This window comes from Diadema antillarum, unplaced genomic scaffold, assembly GCF_040938485.1.
Source record: "Diadema antillarum isolate AM-2024a unplaced genomic scaffold, OU_Dant_1.0 seq00000945_RagTag, whole genome shotgun sequence".
NCBI lineage: Eukaryota > Metazoa > Echinodermata > Echinoidea > Diadematoida > Diadematidae > Diadema > Diadema antillarum.
Window position 1 is genome coordinate 102,292 of NW_027271794.1, and position 19,027 is coordinate 121,318.

The 19,027-nt window shown below is 39.9% G+C and overlaps 1 protein-coding gene across 1 annotated transcript; it reads right to left on the minus strand.

The window, feature by feature from the left end:
• Positions 1-553: 553 nt before the first annotated feature.
• On the minus strand, positions 554-1,924 carry LOC139741672 (uncharacterized). Its single transcript, XM_071652252.1, has one exon. The coding sequence runs from the start codon at positions 1,922-1,924 to the stop codon at positions 554-556; it is 1,371 nt and encodes a 456-aa protein (XP_071508353.1).
• Positions 1,925-19,027: the final 17,103 nt, after the last annotated feature.

Consider the following 19,027-nt stretch of genomic DNA (forward strand, 5'->3'; position numbering starts at 1 on the left):
GTTGGCTTGTATAATCACACCAAGTAGACGAAGGGCAGGTACTGCTTCCAGTGCTGTGCTTTCAAGCATGATAACAGGCGGAGCTGGAGCATTGCGTAGGAAGCTAACATGTATGATCTTGCATTTCTCAGGTTTGGGCGTCATACCATTGACGGAACACCACTGTGACAAGGTGTCCACCTGCAACTGGAGCTGACCAGCATGAGATTTGTGTCGTATGTCTACAAGTGACAGATCATCAACATACTTCCATCTCCTCTCGGTGCTCATTGCAGCATCGTTGATCATGATGAGGAAGATTATGGGCCCCAACTTGGTCCCCTGAGGAACTCCACACGTGAGCTTCTGCTCGGTCGAAGATGTGCCACAATACTTCACTGTTTGAGTGCGACAAGACAAGAAGCTTGAAATAACAGGAATGATAGCTGGGCGGACACCATGCTCCATCATCTTGCAAAGTGCTATAGAGTGATCAATTAAGTCGAATGCTTTTAGGAAGTCAATAGTGCAGAGAGTGGCCTCGTATCCTGGTCTCTCAAGACATCGATATACCTCATCGAGAAGGCTCACAAGATAGTGGCTCACAGAACTGCCCCTCATATTCCCAAATTGCTGTGGGTCGAATCATCGGCTTGACATCTGCCATCATCCATTCTGCTAGGAAACCCTCAAAAACACGGGCAAGGATAGGAGTAATTGAAAGAGGTCTCAGCTGACTGAAATCGACAACGGGTGTTGTTTTGGGGACTGGACATACAGATGCAGTTTTCCAGCAGGATGGGAAGTGTCCTGTCTGTAAGCAGTTGTTGAAGATGGTGGTCAAGGGTTCAGAGATTTCATATGCGAATTCTTTGATGAGGCGAATAGGTATGTCTCCAGGATGTCCAGCCTTGGATGCATTCAACTTCTTGAGACGCTTGTAGACTTCATGTCGATTGATCTTTGGAGGAGGTAGGGAAGGTAGATATGCGGGCAAGGCAGATACATCAAGGCTAGGAAGTCGGTTGCAAATACTGGCAAAATGGCAGTTGAGTTCATGGGCAAATTCAGCCGGCATTTTATCAGAAGCCAGCTTAGAGACAGAAGACTTGCGCATCCCTGTAAGGCCCTTGATTTGTTGGTGCCATTTTCCAGGTTCAGTCCGCCTAAGGTGATGTACTTTTCGAGCTCCAAAGTTCTTTTTTGCCTGAGAAATCTCTCTCTGAACAACGTTACGAGCCTGCTTATAAGATTGCATATCACCCCTGTCATGATGGTCATTTCGGGTGGTTATGAGTCGTCTAATGCGGTTGTTCATCCACACCTTGTCATTCACTCGACGTTTGATGGACACCTCATCAAAATGAGAATGATAGCGAGCAGTAAGGATTTCCTGGAGCCGCTCTGCTTGCAAGGATGCATCGGGCTGTTCATCAACATCCGACCAGTTGGCATGTGTTATCCATTGACCAAAGGAGCGCACGGATGAATCACGATGAGGTCGAACCGAGAAATTGACATTTTGGCGTGGAGCCTGTCGAGTCAAAGGTTGGAGTGATACGATCAGGTGGTCACTCTTACCTAGGGGAGCACACGTAGTAGGCTCTCTGTAGTCACTCCCCATGTCAGTGAAGATCTTATCAAGGATGGAATTGCCTCTCGTTGGCTCCAGAACGACCTGCCGAAGCAATGTGTGCAGCTCGATGGGCTGGGTATCAAGATCATTGAAGTCTCCTGCTATGAGTAGTGTGGTACTATTGGACAGTGCTCGAACTAAGTCTACAACATCAACGATGTGATCGCACATTTCATCACCATAGGGACAGCGTGGTGGGAAATACACAACACCGACAACTATGTCATGTCGCCATGCTGTATCTGAGGATGACTTTAGCTTGACCCACACGATTTCCAAGGATGGAGGGGTGTTGGCTTCAAATACCATGGTGGCGGTGATATCATTGCGTACATACAGTGCCACACCTCCGCCAATGCGACCGTCAGAGCGATCACGATGTAGCAGTTGGTATCCAGGAAGAAGACATGCTGAGGCAGGTTTGTCGACGGAAAACCAAGTTTCTGTGACTGCAATCAGATGCACATCTTGAAAGTGTGTGTGTGAAGTTGCAAGGAGTTCATCTGCCTTGTTACAGAGAGATCGTGCATTCAACAAGATGGCAGATGGCACTGATGAGTTTACTACAGACTGACTTTGTTCCACTTCTGTGTTTGGGTGGCACGGAACAGGAACAAGATTCTCAACACATGTCCTCCTCTCTGCAGTTAATTCACTTGTTTTTGTACAAGTCCTGGATGGAGGTATCACTGTAATAGGGTGCTGACTCTTCTCAAAAGCTCTCCTTCCACGTTTGGTTGGTTGAATTGAGCACAGGCCATGCTATTTCAATGTATGGTACACATCCAGTGGAACTCTATGGTGCTGAGATGAGGCTCCTATTGACAAAAGCTGCTCTCTAGAGTAAGAAATACCAGGCATTGTAGTGAGGAAGGACCAGAGCACTATAACAAAGGCAAGCTTTGTATTGATGGCCATCACTGCTTTACCAATGACTGAAGAAAATCACTGAAGTAGATGAAACACAAAGGCATGTACTGTAGCAATGGCCTCCTTCCATTGAGTAGGTCTCTTTGCTTGCAGAAATTTCTGAAAATGTCTACTGGCATTACCGCTCATTCCCATATTGGAATGACCTGAAAGTTGTCTAGCGAGGACTCTGAGTATAGCCAGAGAGGATGTTACCAAATTTGCTGTAAAACAGAAGCAATTCAGGACGAAAATAACTTCCTTTGGAAGAGCTCTGCTGCAGTGCAACCTATGGCGCCACTGCACACTCTTACGCTTGTAAGAAGGTAGTCCATTTTGCATATATTTAGAGCTAAACATGCATCAGGGGATTCATACCTGTTCATCAACCCCTCCTCCCCACCCCCATCCCCCAAAATGACAACAACAACAACAACAATAACTTGAATCCCAAAAAACAAAACAAAACAAAACAAAACAAAACAAAACACATTGCTATGTATTTCGTCATGACGTTTCTTGTGTCTACCTTTATCAAATAGGCTTATTTTGAGTGTGCACTTACATAAACTTGTTTTTATGTTATAAAGATTTTAAATGTTATAACTGAATTATAAAATAATAATGTTATAAATTTCGTGAATGTTACAAATGTTTATTATAAATGGTATATTTTACGTCTATAAATGTGTATGTTATACACTGTTCTGTTATGGTAGGCCCCGCTCACAAGTTGTGCTTCTTGGGGACTATGTTTGGTTTGGTTTTCAATAAAATGAATTGAATTGAATTTTTGCTCAGGAAGAACAAATAAAATGTCAAAGAAGATTTCCCGAGCCGTTTACGAGTATGAGGGCGCTGTAAAGCTGAGGACGCTGTAAAGCTGATGCCCGGAGGAGTGATTTTAGACGTCCTGGTTTTTACGTAATTTCATCACTTTTAATAATTTGGTGTTGTTTGATTTCATCGCAGACATGTTCGACAACTTCTACTGAGCAAGCCTGAGTGAGTATTGACGAATATCAGTTGGTTAATTTTTGCCTTTTTCGGAGGTGTTTCGTTGTTACCGCCATGTCGTATGTCCGAATTGTTAACGCGTGTGTATTGCTGCTGGTTGCGAGTGGGCTGGTAACGGCATGCGTGACAGGTGTTGAGAGCCCTGCACCAAAGGACAAGCTGACATACGAGATCTTGGCAGCGAAATGGTTAAAGATGACTGCTACGCACGGGTGCTTCCGGTACTCGAAGCAAGAGCTAATGGCATTACGTAACCAGCGATCTCCACTCAGACCTGATATAATCTCAACGTAGTGAAAGAATGTGGCATTCTGAATAAACAAAGAGGACGTCGTGGTGGTTCACACATCCACAGGAGAATTCTTGTGAGAATGACAAAATGAGAAAACAAAAATCACCCAATACTCAAAAGACCAAAACGAACAATAAGCCCCGTGAGCGTCTCAAAACAACCTTTCGTGCTACCATCTTTCTTCATGACGAACGCTCAATCCCTTAACAATAAGTTCGATGAATTTGATGTCAGTGTGAAGCAACTTGGAGTAGATGTTATCGCTGTAAGTGAAACATGGTTCACTGACAGCATGCCTTACGAACAGCACGTCATTTCCGGTTACACCAGCTTCTTGAAAAACAGAACATTGCAACGTGGAGGTGGTGTAGCGCTTTTCCTCGATAATGACCTACACCCTATAACATCTGTTACTGACATAGTTGTTCCGGATGAACTAGAGATTCTTTGGGCCCAGATACGCCCCCGTCGTCTTCCACGATCTGTCTTGTCCATATTCCTCGCAAGTGTGTACTTCCCCCAAACGGGCAATATGGCGATTCCTTCATCACTCAGCTGGTTGAAAGTATAGACACTATTCTAGCAAGCCATCCAGACGCCGGAATTGCCATACTGGGCGATGTGAATTACCTTAATCTCACTTCACTTTTAAATGGACAAAACCTGCGCCAAGTCGTTGACAAGGCAACAAGGAATTATGCCATTCTGGATAAGATCCTCACAAATATTCCGGACCTCTATCCCTGTCAAACTGATAACTCCACTGGGTCGCAATGATCATAACGGGATTCTATGGGAACCCAACTGTACCCCCAGGAAACATGCCAATAAAACAAGACGAAAGGTCGTACGTCCTATGCGTGACTCTGATATCAGGCAGCTCGGTCGCTGGATCACCAGTAACAATTGGTCGAGAGTTATCGAAGAAAGCGGCGTCCAAAGGAAATGTGATAAATTTTATGATGAACTCAATGCAGTCATAGATTTGCATTTTCCCTTAAAATCAGTAAAGATCAACTGCAGAGATAAGTTGTGGGTAACATCCAAGGTCAAAAGCTTGATCCAAGACCGACAGGTAGCGTTCCAAAGCAAGTCTGCAGACTGGCGACGTTTGAGAAACAAGGTCCAAAGAAAAATGTGCAAAGCAAAAAAGGAATACTACCAATCCCGCATACGGCGTCTCAAAAAGGAAAACCCGCGTACGTGGTACCAGTTCATCAAGGTCACGACTACCAATGACCAGGCAGATACATCAATCGAGGTGCCTGGCATACACCTCTCAGACCATCAAGAGATAGCAAATGTTATCAATGAACATTATTTTTGTCAATATTTCGAGCAACACCCAAGTTCTTGATAACCGGACACTACCTGCATATCGACTGCGTCTCCCTGGCTATATACCGAAAGTTCAACCGTGGAATGTCTACAATGAGATGGAAAGGGTTAAACCGGGAAAGAGCAATGACCCTGATGGTATTTCTTCCAGGATTTTGAAGGAATTTGCCTTAGAGCTGAGCACCCCGCTGGCTAATATCATCATCACTTCGTTTGAAGAAAACTGCGTACCAATTCAGTGGAAAAAGTCCATAGTTTCCCAACTCCAAAGGGATTTCCATCGAAGTTTCCTGAACTGCGCCCGACATCACTCACAGACCACTTCGCAAAGCTTTCTGAACTGTTTTCGCGTACAGACACACCTTGAACGATATTTCTACTAAGATCGACACCCGACAATTTGGAAGTCGTCCAAAACTGTCGACAACGCACTACTTGCTCAACGTGATGCAATTCCTTCACACAAGTGCAGACAGCTCAGGAACAGTCTCGACGATGGTGATGACAGACTTCACGTCTTGGCCCACTAGTATTCCTTGCAATGATCAACGATTCACTCCAGGAGACACCTCTAGTAGCGCGTTGGAAATACGTAGATGACATGACCATTGCTGAGAATAGGAAAATCAACTCTGCATGTGTAGTCCTGGACATCCTCAAGGAACTCAGTAGGTGCTGTGCCGAAGCGGACATGAAACTCAACACTTCGAAATGTAAAATGATGCGTGTCGCGTTCACCAAAACACCACTCCCACCCCTCCAGCTCAAGCTGAACGACATCGTATTGGAAAAAAATGAACGCGGTCAACCTCCTTGGTGTTACTATCCAAAGCAACCTCCGTTGGGATTCACATGTTGACAACATTGTTAAGCGAGCTGGGAGGAAGCTCTACGTAATCCGCGTCATGAAACGTACATCAGACCAGTCCTAGAGTATTGTGTACCGGTATGGCACTCATCCATTACTAATAAACAAAGTAACGCAATCGAAATGGTTCAAAAAAGAGCGCTCCGTACAATCTTGAGTAATAGGTAAGAATCATATGAGAAGACCTGTGTAATGTGCAACATAATTACCTCACTCAGTGATAGAAGAGATGAGTTGTGTCTGAGGTTCGCTGCCTCACTCTGTGCGAGATTTCCAGACTGGTTCCCGCCGACCCAGAGCAGCTATAGAGCCCTAAGACATAGCAGGGAGATCAAGTGCAGGACAGAACGTTACAGGAACAGTGCAATGCCTTATTTGACAAGGATTCTAAACTCACCTTGAGATCGGTTGCTTAAAGTTTTCAAGGGGTAATTTTGTTGTACAGGTTCTTTTACTATTGTTTTGTGTTGACAAATATGCAGCATATAACTCACACCACGGGATGGTAAATAACTTAGAGATATTTGCGAGGTTTGAATATGTTTTCAGACTGATAAGTTACTGGTTGGCAAGGTTGAATACTAAAATAATTTCATGTCATCATTATTTCATATCCGATTATACCGTATTGTGATATATTTCAAATAACACAATGTGAAGATTGAATATATTACAAAAAAAAATTGTTTTTCGGTAATAATGCAGTCAGTGTGATAGTTTTGACAGTTATAAGCTCTGAATTTTAAGCTGAAGCTTGCTTGTTTCAGTTTTTAATAGGTGTTTTGAATTTTCTCTCCCTTTTGTAACTTCTTAAACCTCTCTCTCTCTCCTCCCCTTTCCTCATCCACTCACTTTCTTTTTCTCTCCCATTCTTTTTTCCAGTTACACAGTATACTTTATAACATACACGGGCATTACGTCCACTACAAGAAATGAGCAAAATTAGATATAAATTTAATTCCTTGTGAGTTTAAGAGGTCTTTTTTAGTTTCTTTTTTTGTAAGCCTCCGGAATCATTATCAAGCATTGCAGTAATCGCAATCAGCAATGCAATGATTTTTTTCACATGTAGTATGTTTTAATAAAAGTATGTCGTTATTGGGGCGGCAAGACCTCGTATCTGCAATGTCAAAATTATTTGGCATGCCGTAGTGGCCTTATATTTGGGGTGGAGCAGCTGAAACTTGAACGGGGCATCGCTTGACATAAGTATATATTGTCTGGCCAATAGTTCGAGGAAGTCATTTTCACCAAAATTTGAGATACAAGGTCTTGTCGCCCTAGCGACCATAATGGTATTGTGATGTACAGGTTGTATTGTTGATATAACATAATCTGAATTATAAACGATGAAAGTTTATTTTTCAGTAACCACAATTTTTTTTATAGTTTCTTTATATATAGATTTATATACATGTATATTCATATAATTATAACATTGTAATTTGTTTTAAAATGTAAATGAAGTGTATAATATTATTCTGAGTGTGATAATGAATTAATCACAAATGTGCAATATTTTTTCAGTATTTGTACACCATTATTGATCATTTTAATACATGCATTTTTATTTAGGGTAAAGAGGTCAAGGGTTTTAATCAGCGAAAAAGAAAATATTTATGCATGTACTGTTTGTCGATAATTTCCATTGGGAATTTTAGGGTCTTGGGTCAAAATTCAGGGATTTGAGGTCGGGCTGAAATATTAATGTTTTATCATTCTGTTTGTACAGTGTTCCCGTCATATTCATATTCATATCGATAGCCAATTTCAACAAATATATATATCTATTTTTTACAATGTTGTATTTCTGTTTTAATTGTAAAATGAACAATTTCAGCTATTGAGCTGCATGTCCTTTTTTATTTTCAATAAACCTTCATTGAATTGAATTGAATTGAATTGAATTATTGACATGTATACAATTCTGAATTTAATTCGGAAGTTTGTGTTACGCCTCAATTAACAGATTCGAAACGTGCAATGAAACGTTTTCCTTTCTCCATCCCTTCCCTCTCCCTTTCCTCTCTTTCTCTTTCTCTCTATCTCTCTTTTCTCCAACTTCACACTAGGCCCTGCAACTTTCAAGGGTTTTACGTGCATTATATACAGTGAGCAAAATTGTTATGCATCTGATTTCAGTACTGGCGTTGGTTTGATTTGATTTGTTTGTTTTTTGCATGTTTTCGTAATCAAGTATGGTAAGATTTTTCTTTTTTTAATAGATACACGTGTAGAGGTACATGACAGCATGACCATTTTTATGAAGTTCAATTTCCAAGTGCAATATTGTATCCCTGATATTTTTTGTTCATTGTATCTTGTATTTTTTATCCATATTCCTGTGTTCTCACATTTATTCATGTAAAATATCTGCAATTTAGCCTGCGGTCTGCAAGAGAAGTTTATTCAAATGATACATTTTTAGAGACGAAATTGTTCAATGATAAACTACATGAAAATGTACTGATATACCTTAAACAAGTGGGACTGTTTCAAGTTGACAAAACGCGCAAAAACATGCATCTAATTGCACCATGTTCAACATCAAAATGCAAAAAGTTCTCACCGTGGGAGTACCAACTCTCGCTCCATCCGCTCGCTCGGGCTCGGTCGCGTTCATGATTTTCAGTGTAATAATTAATACAAAAGGTTTATCTAAATGATACAATTTTATATAGGCAAAATTGAGTTAATAATAATCTACATCACAATTTACTGTTATCTTAAACATGTGGGACTGTTTCAAGTCGATAAAACGCCCCAAAACATGCATAATAAATGCACCATGTTTAACATTAAAATGCAAAATTTTCTAACCGTTTGAGGGAGGACACCCCTCCTATCCCCACTCTTCACTCCCTCCGCTCGCTCGGGCTCGGTCGCATTCATGTTTGTTCAATGTAACAACTAATACAAGAAGTTTATATAGATGATACAATTTTAAAGGCAAAATTGTCCAATAATAATCTACATCGAAATGCACTGCTATCTTAAACATTTGGGACTGTTTCAAGACACGCAAAAAATGCATCAAATTGCACCATGTACAACATCAAAATGCAAAAAGTTCTCACCGTGGAAACCCCCTTCCCACACCACCCCCCTTCGCTCGCTTCGCTCCCTCGCATCTAACTGCTCCCCCTGGGATGAAATCCTGGCTACGTCGGTAATAGGACCCACTGTTTAGTAGGCCTTCACAGTGATGTTGCACACTGCGGCGGAGCAAGAGCTGAGATACCACGATTTAGTCATTCAATTAGATGAATATTTCTTTTTCTTGTTTTTTGATAGGAAAATATCCAAAATTTCACCAAAGGTGTGCACCAGATCGCTGAATTTCAGGTCTGAAAATACAAAATCTTCCTTGTGTGGGATATTGCATTGAACGTTTTCCTCTCTACGTCGTATAGGCGTAGTTTAATTCTGGGCCTTTTTTCTCGGTTCTTTTTTTTTTTCCGCCAACTATATACGCGTTAAGCCGAGTGATGGCGCGATCCCGAGAACAGTTCTCGGGATCGCGCCATCACTTGGCTCGTATAGTCGGCGAAAAAAAAAAGAATCAATTAAAAAAGGGGTCCAGAACTAGACTCATGCGTCGTGTTGAAAAGGAGCTTTAGATTTATACGTCGGGATGCAACTTTAAAAGATAAAATGGCGGTTGGTGCATGAAGTAACTCTCCACGTCGTGAATTAAGCGGACGTGAAAATAGCCCAAAACGTGTTAATGAAAACTCAGACGACGCAAGCTATAAATAGATCGACTTTGATACGCGACTTTGCGCATGCTAAGAAGTGTTTTTTTTATTTCCTTTGAACGTTCCCGTCACGAAAATCTAAAGCTCCTTTGAGGCTTCTGACACAACCACCAAAATCAGCCTGCTCGGCGACTAGTCGGCGAGTTTTTAGCCAATTTCGGTTGGACAGCGACCGATGATCGACCAGTGACCAGCCAGGCACCCTGATTTTTTCAGGACATCCGTCGGTCGACCCTGAAGTTTTAACGAGGAGTTAAAATTTCAGCGGCGACCAGCCAGTTTTCGCTTCCTGCCCAAAATACGCTCGGTGTCTGAAGGGCAACCGCCCAGGTACTGACCGATTAAAGCGGTCGCCCCCGAGCGATTTAGGGAACAAACATAACAGAGACAAAAATGACAAAAGCACAGAAGAAAACCAAAATTAAAAGATCGAGTGGTCGCTGTCGACCGATTTAGGCACTAAAAATGATAAAGATAAAAATGACAGAAGCACTGCAGGAAACAAAGGAATGGATCTCAACATCTCGGCAACCAACATGAAGGACATGGAAGACAGGGACAACCACTTTGAGGCAAAATAGATGAAAGCTAGAAGTTAGTGTAAGTAGACTTAGTAATATTATGGTTTGGTTACCTTATCATTTGTTAAAGGCCTATTGAATGAAGAAATCATGAATGACAAGAGATTGGGAAATGAAAATAGATATTAAATGGGAATAGAAATGTTTAGAAGCAAACATAGATATTTTGAGAAATTCTACTCTATTCAATTTTTTTTCCATCTTTGGTTTTCCTCCCCTTTGTTTGATTTCCTAATTTCTAGTTATCTGTGGTTGTTTCAAATAGCAGAGGTTTTGTAGTTGGTAACTCATAAATCTTTAGCTTCGAGTATTATCTTGATTAATAGATTATCACATCATAAATCACATACATGAGTAAGCCCAGGTAGCATGTTAGAAATTTTCGGCAAAGACCGGCGGGCGGCTGCCGGTACCCCGAAGAGACAGCGGTCGATGACCTATCAATCACCCGTCGGTCGCTGAGCGATTTCGTAAAATCGGCCGGTTGCCGGTGGATAGTCCAGTTGCCAATGAGGCATTGCTCGGTGACTGCTCAGCCTCTGCGATGAGATGATCCCCAGATTTCGCACATTTTTAACCTAAAATCGACCGGTGAAAGACAGGAAATCGACAGGGCATCGCTCAATCACCTCTTTGGTCTTACAGCCTGTTCGACATCTCCAAAAACTGCTGGGCGGTGCCAAAATTTCAGCGGCAACTGAGCAGGTTACAAATCGGTCGGTCGCCGCTCTGAGTTGTGACCGTGGCATAATGTATTTGATGACACAACATCACTACCACAATTATAGCGTGTCCCATAAAAAAAAAATGCTAATGGCATTCTAAATGTGTATAATTTAAAAATTACCAAATCATATTGTATATCATTTTATAATCGTAAATAAGAAATTTATTTTAAACAACTGGTTTAAATTCTATGCGATATGGTCCATTAAACACAGAGATACATTTGTATGAACATTCTTTCTGCACTAATCAGAAAACTTCTCAATCAAAGCTTCGTTTGAATAAAGCACGTAGTCCAATTTTGTGTGGAACGTTGTTTCTCCTGCAACTTTGTCGGGGTTCTTGAATGAGGCTTTGTGGTCCACGTCAACGTTTTCTTGTGTTCGAACTGTTACTCTTCTCCTCGATCTGCTCTTGTTAAGGTTATTGCTTGTACCCGTTTCCATGTATTCGAGTACATTTCTGAGTATTGTCGCCTTGCATGGTCCTCGTTGATTGAATTCTGCCTCGAATTCATCTTGTACCCTGTTCAGATTTCGATCAGACTTCGTCATGTTTTGCTCAACATATGGGCGTAAATATGCAAGATTTTTTTTTTTTCATCAGAGAAGGATGAATGTATAGATCATCCCCAAATCCTGAACAAAAGAAAACTCTTGCAGATTTACGCCCGTGATGGAACGTGAATATATATAATTTCCCCTACTTGAATAGATAACAAATCTTGTTAGCTGAAACTGACTACACATACTACTTAATACAAAATTTGGATGGAGAGGGTTCCTGATATGTTATGAAAAATGCTTATATCTTTGTGATTATTGGACCATATCATAAAATTTCATCCAGTTGTATAAAAATATGGTGTAGCTTACGGGTGTAAAGATTTAAACAATATAGTGTTGTAATTTAAATATTACAACCATCTAGATGTCATTAGCATTATCATTATTGTTGTTTTTTTTTGTGGGACAGGCCGTATGTTACACCTGAAATGATTATGTGGCAATGTCATAAAATGACCCACAGGCCTTGATAGTTAACAGGACTTTCTGGAAGAACAGTGTGCTTACACTGTAAGGGTTACCCTGTATAAACAACATAATTCATATCACACAATTGCATTTATCATTATGCCATATATAATGTTTATTGAGGGTCTACGTCATATCATTATGCTTAGACAATAAACAAGATGCGGCTCCTTATAAACTTGTCAAACAATGATATTAACAGCGTTAGAAACTTGACACATTATTCATCAGGCCTGACAATGGTGGATTTCATAGTGCATCATTTCGAAAGTAAAACCGTTATATACGCAGACAGCTGGTGAACAGCACTCGATAATTTAAAGACCATCGATTTGCCTATGTTTACATTGTACATTGCCTATCAAAACAACAGATCTAAATCCAAATTTGGAGGGCTATTATTTCATAATTTTCAGCTATGGAGAGCGCAATGTTAGTTGTGAGGAAAGAAGAGCTCTTCCGCTGTTTATTGATACTTATTATTTTGACAAAATTAATGTCATGAATGACTGACCACGTGAATTTGAAAGACAACAACGACAAATAACACTTTTTCAAAATTTGAGTGTCACATGAAAAAACAATGAACGTCTCACTGAATGGATGAGATTTGATTATGAAAGGGGCCAATATATAGGTTAGTTTACACGACTGCAAATTGTGCTTAGGGTTTGTGTTAGTAGTTTTCTTCTAACATTTTATGATCCATAGCCTTTAACATGGCCACCTGTCCGATAACTAATTGGTCACTCCCACAAATACCAACGCATACAGTCCATATTCAACACAAAGCTCACAGCGACAAACCATGTCTTGAATATTGAGACAGAAAATGGATAATGGGTTAGCCTTTGTGGGAGTGACCAAGTTATCGACAACGTGGCCATGTGGCAGGTTGTGGACCATAAAAGGTTGCAAGAAACTCTAAAAACACAAACCTGCAGTCGTGCAGACTGGCCTGTTCATTTTACCACTTTCATTGACAGATCTCATCCATACAGTAAGACATTTATTGTTCCTTCAGGAAAACACTCAAACTTGGAAAAAGTGTAATTGTCATTATTGTCATCAAAGTTTATGTGCGCACTCATACATGACATTTGTTAACATAATTAAGTTTCGATGGAAAGAAGATTTTCCCTTAATTCTTCACAACCAACATTGCCCTCTCTATTGTTGACAATTATGAAATAGTAGCCCTCCAAGGTTGGATTGTTTTCTTCTTCTCTTTTTGATACGCAATGTATGCTAGCGATGCTCTTATTTTATTTTCTTTTAGGTGCCATATTATTCTGAATAGTATAATAGGATACGATTAGCGGAAGGTCGTTAAGAGTGTCAAAAATTTTAAAACTATGCCAGTTAACCAAACAACCCCTAACTGATATTTTTTTGCTTTGTATGTATATTGTGTTAGTGTATGTGACAAATATCTACGTTCAACTTCTATTCGTAGTATACATTCTGTGAGACGAAACATTTATGTAAACACATTTGAAATGGCAATCGCAATGATAGGGACAATGTGGATCATATATACCTTAGTGATATCAAACTCCAAGAGCATTTCTTTTACATCAAGCTTAAGATATTCAAAATTGAAAGCAACGTAACTGCGGAGCAACAATTTCTCACGAAGACGAATCCCAGTGATAAAATGATCTCCGAACTTTTATAGAATAACCAACGTAATCACGAAATGCTACAAAAGTATAGTTTGCGTATGATTTACACATAATAAAACAAATCATTACAATCACTTTGGTGTGACCTCGCTATTACATAAAATAGTAGGCCTATATGTTTACTTGAATGTACGTAGATGACAAAAGGTTTCGAAAACTACCAGATATCGCTCATTATAGTTAATGATAGCTGAAACCCATTATTATGTTAAAAAGTCAAAACTCCCCTTAATTTCAAAATATTTTAATAGATCAAAGGAATCCGTATAGGATCCTTAACAGAGCAAGTAAACAAGATAGAGAAGAAAGATATGAAGACTGGCATACAGAAGAGAAAAGAAATATAGGCCCCTATAAATATAAATGTTACGAGAACAAAAAGGAATTAAGTACTCGCCTGCAATACTTTGAGAATGAATAGCCGAGAACCGATTCCATAACTAATTACCAGCGGTCATGATACATTCTTCTTTCTTAATGACATAGTATACAAATAAACATTCGAAGAGTCTGCTTGAACAGAATGATGTCTGTTAAGGATATGCCAGTGCATTTACTGAAACAATCTGTGTATATTTACATTTGCATTATTTGTAAAGATAAATGGAAAATGGAGAAAATGTCTGAAAGTGAAAAATCATAAGGGACCTTTTTGTGTGTGAAAGAAAATATATATCTGATTCCATCAAAGTTTCAAAAGCCTTTTTCTTTGCAATTTGTTACGTTCATCTTGACGGTTCTATTTTTTTTTAAAGTAGCCCATAGAGGGTGTACCTGTGCCTCCAGGACTACTGTTTATTTAATAAGGGGCAATGTGATGCTGTTAAAAGAAGAAAAAAATATATGTATTACTACAATTTATAAACACATATTTTTGATCTGATTTGGATTTGAATGTAGACCTAGTTTAAAGGGACTGTATAGTACTGGTTGAGGTGAAGATTCAAGTTTATAACAGCGTTTGGTGAGATAATGAGAAACCTCTTATAATGAGAAACCCCCTGTGAAATTTGAAAGACCGTGTAATTTTAAGAAGGATTCAACGTTTATTTGATGAAAATTGGCATTGAATTGGCTGAGGTATAAAAAGCGATTCTTATAAAATTGACAGGCCACTTTTGCTATGATTTCTTTGATTTACATTGTTTTTAGATATCTCACTAATTTCAAAACCGATTTTCATCAAAAAAAAAAGTTTGATTCCCCTTAGAATTGTATGCTCTTTAACTTTCATAGAGTGATTTCTAAATATCTTGCAAAATGTTACAAGCTGAATCCTCACCTCAACCAGTACTGTACATTACAGAGATAAATACTGTGTATACCTTATTCGATTGCTAATTTATACTTGCATATCTAATATGTAATAATATACGATAATGTAAAGAATATGCACATAATGCAATACGTAAACCAGACGATAATACATTCATATATACAGTGAACATACATGAACAGAGACATCAATCATGCTTGCCGAGAGGATTGAAACCATAGCAAAAGAAAAAGGATAAAGATTAAACGACGATACATTAGTGACAAGTGATTATAGCTCGGGTCAAGCATTTAGAGTAGACGCGAAAATGGTACAAGACTGACGTTTTTCAACGTTTCAATATTTTCCACGGATTTTGAACTTTCAGTGCTTTTTACTTGTAAACTTCAAAAATACCGATAATCTATTTCATAATATCTTATACAATGTTTGACATGTCACGCAAACGCGATGACTGAGTGTTCAAGCTTGTAATCTGTTATTGATGATGTAATCGAAATATACGATTTATTCATTTTTTGTTGTGTAGGTAATGGATTTCTATACGTTTTTCTTTTTATAGAAATGCATGTGACATCTTAATAAATTAAATAGTCGGTTTCCGAAAAAAAAAAGTGCTACAGCTTTGTGGATGTTGACCAAGATGAGTTTTTTTTTTTTTCACTCTAAATTTCATACAAAGGCTTAAACGATGGTAGAATAGACTGCTGTGTAAAAATCACTAGAAACAGGTGGTGTAGTGTAATAGGTTCCTTCCTCCGAAGTGTCCTCTTTGTTCTCTTCCTCCGAACTGTCATCTTTGTTCAAGACAAAGTAAAAGGTCGTTTCATCTGCCCCCTCTGCCCCCTTCTCACCTGTCACCCCTTCCTGACTGTGCCTTTGACGGTCTTCCTCCAACGGCGTCTTTTGTATCAGGGTCGTTCCTGAAGACTCACACGATGGGGTACCAAAGCTTTTAGCCTGTCCAAGTTTAACCGTAGTAGATGAGAGAACAAGGTCTCTGGAAGCGGTATGGGTCTCTTCTCTGATCCCAAACTCATTGAAGGGATTATCGAATGAATCGTTACTAAGGGAACGTTTCTCATCGCCATCAGGGCCAATGTCGTCGTTGACTGACTTCCCACATGACTGATGAGCCGGAACACTGCTGGTGCATGCTTGCGGCTTGGTAGAATGCAAGCTATCCCGTGCATTTCTCAGTAGACTTAATCGTTGTCTCCAGCGATGACGCTGTCGAAGATAAAATGGCCCTCGCCGACGTGGACGAGCGCATATCGCTATGGCAATGAGCAGCACTCCACCAAGACCACCGCCTACTGAGATTGAGATGATGAGCACAAATCGTAAACTCACACCCTCTGAAATTTCAGTAGTTGTCATCACTGGTGTCATCTTTTCTGTTTCTTTTCTAAGGGTGCTTCCTGTTGCCGCGCTCCCTGCCACAGAGGTGGTCGATGCTGCTGTAATGCCAGGGAATTGGTCCGGAGTGTTTGTTCCTCCTCGTTGCGTGGTGGAATCATTCGTGGTCATCATAGGAACTGTCGTTGCAACTGCAGCGGTAGATTCACTAACGGACTCTGTTGTCATTACTTGCTCATGTAGGCCTGTAGTTCCACTGCTTTTCGCAGGAGGTGTTTCTGATTGATGAGTGGATGAAGAAATTGTGCTAACAGCTCGATGCGTGGTCATGGTGGTGGAATCGTCTGTGACCGTCGTATAGGATGCATTGCTTCGGTCAGTATTACACCGAACAAATTGACTGTTATTCGATGTTTGGAATTCTATTTTAATCCTTCCGTTTGTCTCAGACATATCTATTTGAAACAAATTAAGCGTCCCATTGTCTATATATCCTGTCGTGTTTTCGCCGCCAACAAGAACCACTTCTTTTCCTCCGTTGGGTCTTTGCCAGCCGTCAAGTACACATGAGATGTTCGCATACATTTGTCTGTAGTTTTTATCAGCTGGTAACAAGCAATAACAGCCAATTATTTGGACATCATACGATTTAAGAACCGGGTATTCGGGCGCTGTGCCATTATACTGAAGCCTATTGCAAGTATACTTTCCATAGTCAGCTCTGGCTGTATTGATGATATGAAGCTCAAAAGAACTCATGTCTTCTGAATAATTCTTCCGATACTCGTATGAAATCCGGATGTCATCAATTTTGTTTTGGGCTTTGCCAAGTCGCGGATTAAGAATTAGTAAAGAAGTCGATGCGTTGTCTTGATGTCTTATCCAATACATCAGGTCGTACCAGTGACTTGGAAAAAGACACAACAGAGTCATATTTGCTCCAACACCGTAGTCTCTGGTAATGGAAACTTCTTGGCTTCTCACAGACAATATAATATGTATCAATATGGGAATAACGCGAAGCCATCGGCCCGAGAGAGAACTTGAAATACACATACGAGAAGACGGCATAGTCATTCCAGTTTTGAAGTCGATCAAATATAGATTGAGCATCCATTGGTAAGGCATTTTGTTAAGGAATGAATCAAGACAGTTGTCACGTGTTTTCCCCACCTCAGTGTATGCAAAAGGATAACATGTTTCGAGAAATATCAAAGAAGCACAATCACAATGTTCCAGTACATCCGATCACAGCATTCCTCTTCACAATTACTGCAGTGAACAACTGCCTCCTTTATGGCTGGTGATCATTATGATTCGTTCTTATCAACAATAGGCTAGGCATTATTGTGACGTTTCACCTCTATGAATCAACGTCCTCGCGGCTAATGTCACTTTCATCTGACTTCTCCAAGTCATTGACTGACATGACAAACACAACTGACGACGGTGGGAGATTCGATTATAAAAATATATGAACTATCGGTATGCCTCGAAGTACTTCCTGGTATGAACGCCGAAGTAGAATCTGAACGTGCGAGTCTAAGCGTGATGTTACACCTTTCGAGTAAATGGAGGAAGTGGCCCAAAATGATTTTGTCACACTACTGTCACACTGCTATTACCGAAAAGAGGTATACATTATCATTTTTAATACGCCAATATGTTTGGAAGAATAATGTATTACAAAATCTGAAGAAGAACTTAAAGGCATTCGAGTCTATTCGGATCTGTTGTATTCGAGTTTTTACTTGCGTCGCACATTAGTGGACCCTGTGAAACTTCATGAAATCCATTAAACAAACATAATGTGGGAATTCATGGAATAGGAAGTGTCCACTTCATTTCTCCATCAGGGAGGTGGGAAGAATTCCCATCTCAATGATTTCTCATTCTGTCATTACTGTTTTTCCACTTGTTATATGAAAACAGAAACTAATGTTGCCCGTTGAGGACGAGTCCCGAGTAAACACGTACACTCGGGCAGGTGTCGATGGAAAATGCGTGTGGTAGCAAAATCAGTCCGTCCTCAGCAGGTTAAGTCGAAAAAGTTATGACATGTTTCAAATTTGAAATTTGAAGCTGTCGCCAGACAAATCCGCCATTGACCTGTCCACAGATTTCATGTTCACAAATACTATTTTCATCATGTTTATAGGAAATTTAATGTTTGTGTTGTTGAAAATGAATGAAGTCTGAATTAATGATAATTGTCAACCTCATAGTTAATGAATACAAACTTACAAGCTTAAACAGTGCCAGCAGGCGTATAGCTACCATGGCTACAGGTCAATTTCGCCGTTCTTGTGATTCCATGATTGTGTTTTATTCATGTGGTTGTTCGTTGCCAATCTATGAAACATATCAAAATCGGATCTAGTTTATTGCAGTAGAAGCGCCACCTTGCACCTTTATGGAAAGATGATTACATTGAATTGAATGATTTGCTACGGTCAAAGTTCACACAAATGAATCCAAGGCGGACTTTAATAGTGAATTGAAATAGATAAATCTTCCAAAGCTTGATTAAGAGTTTCCATTCGTAATAATCATTAAATCTAGAGCACCA

Excerpts from the sequence above, each read along its gene's own strand:
- LOC139741672 (XM_071652252.1), bottom strand. The coding sequence starts at position 1,924 with ATGGTATTTGAAGCCAACACCCCTCCATCCTTGGAAATCGTGTGGGTC.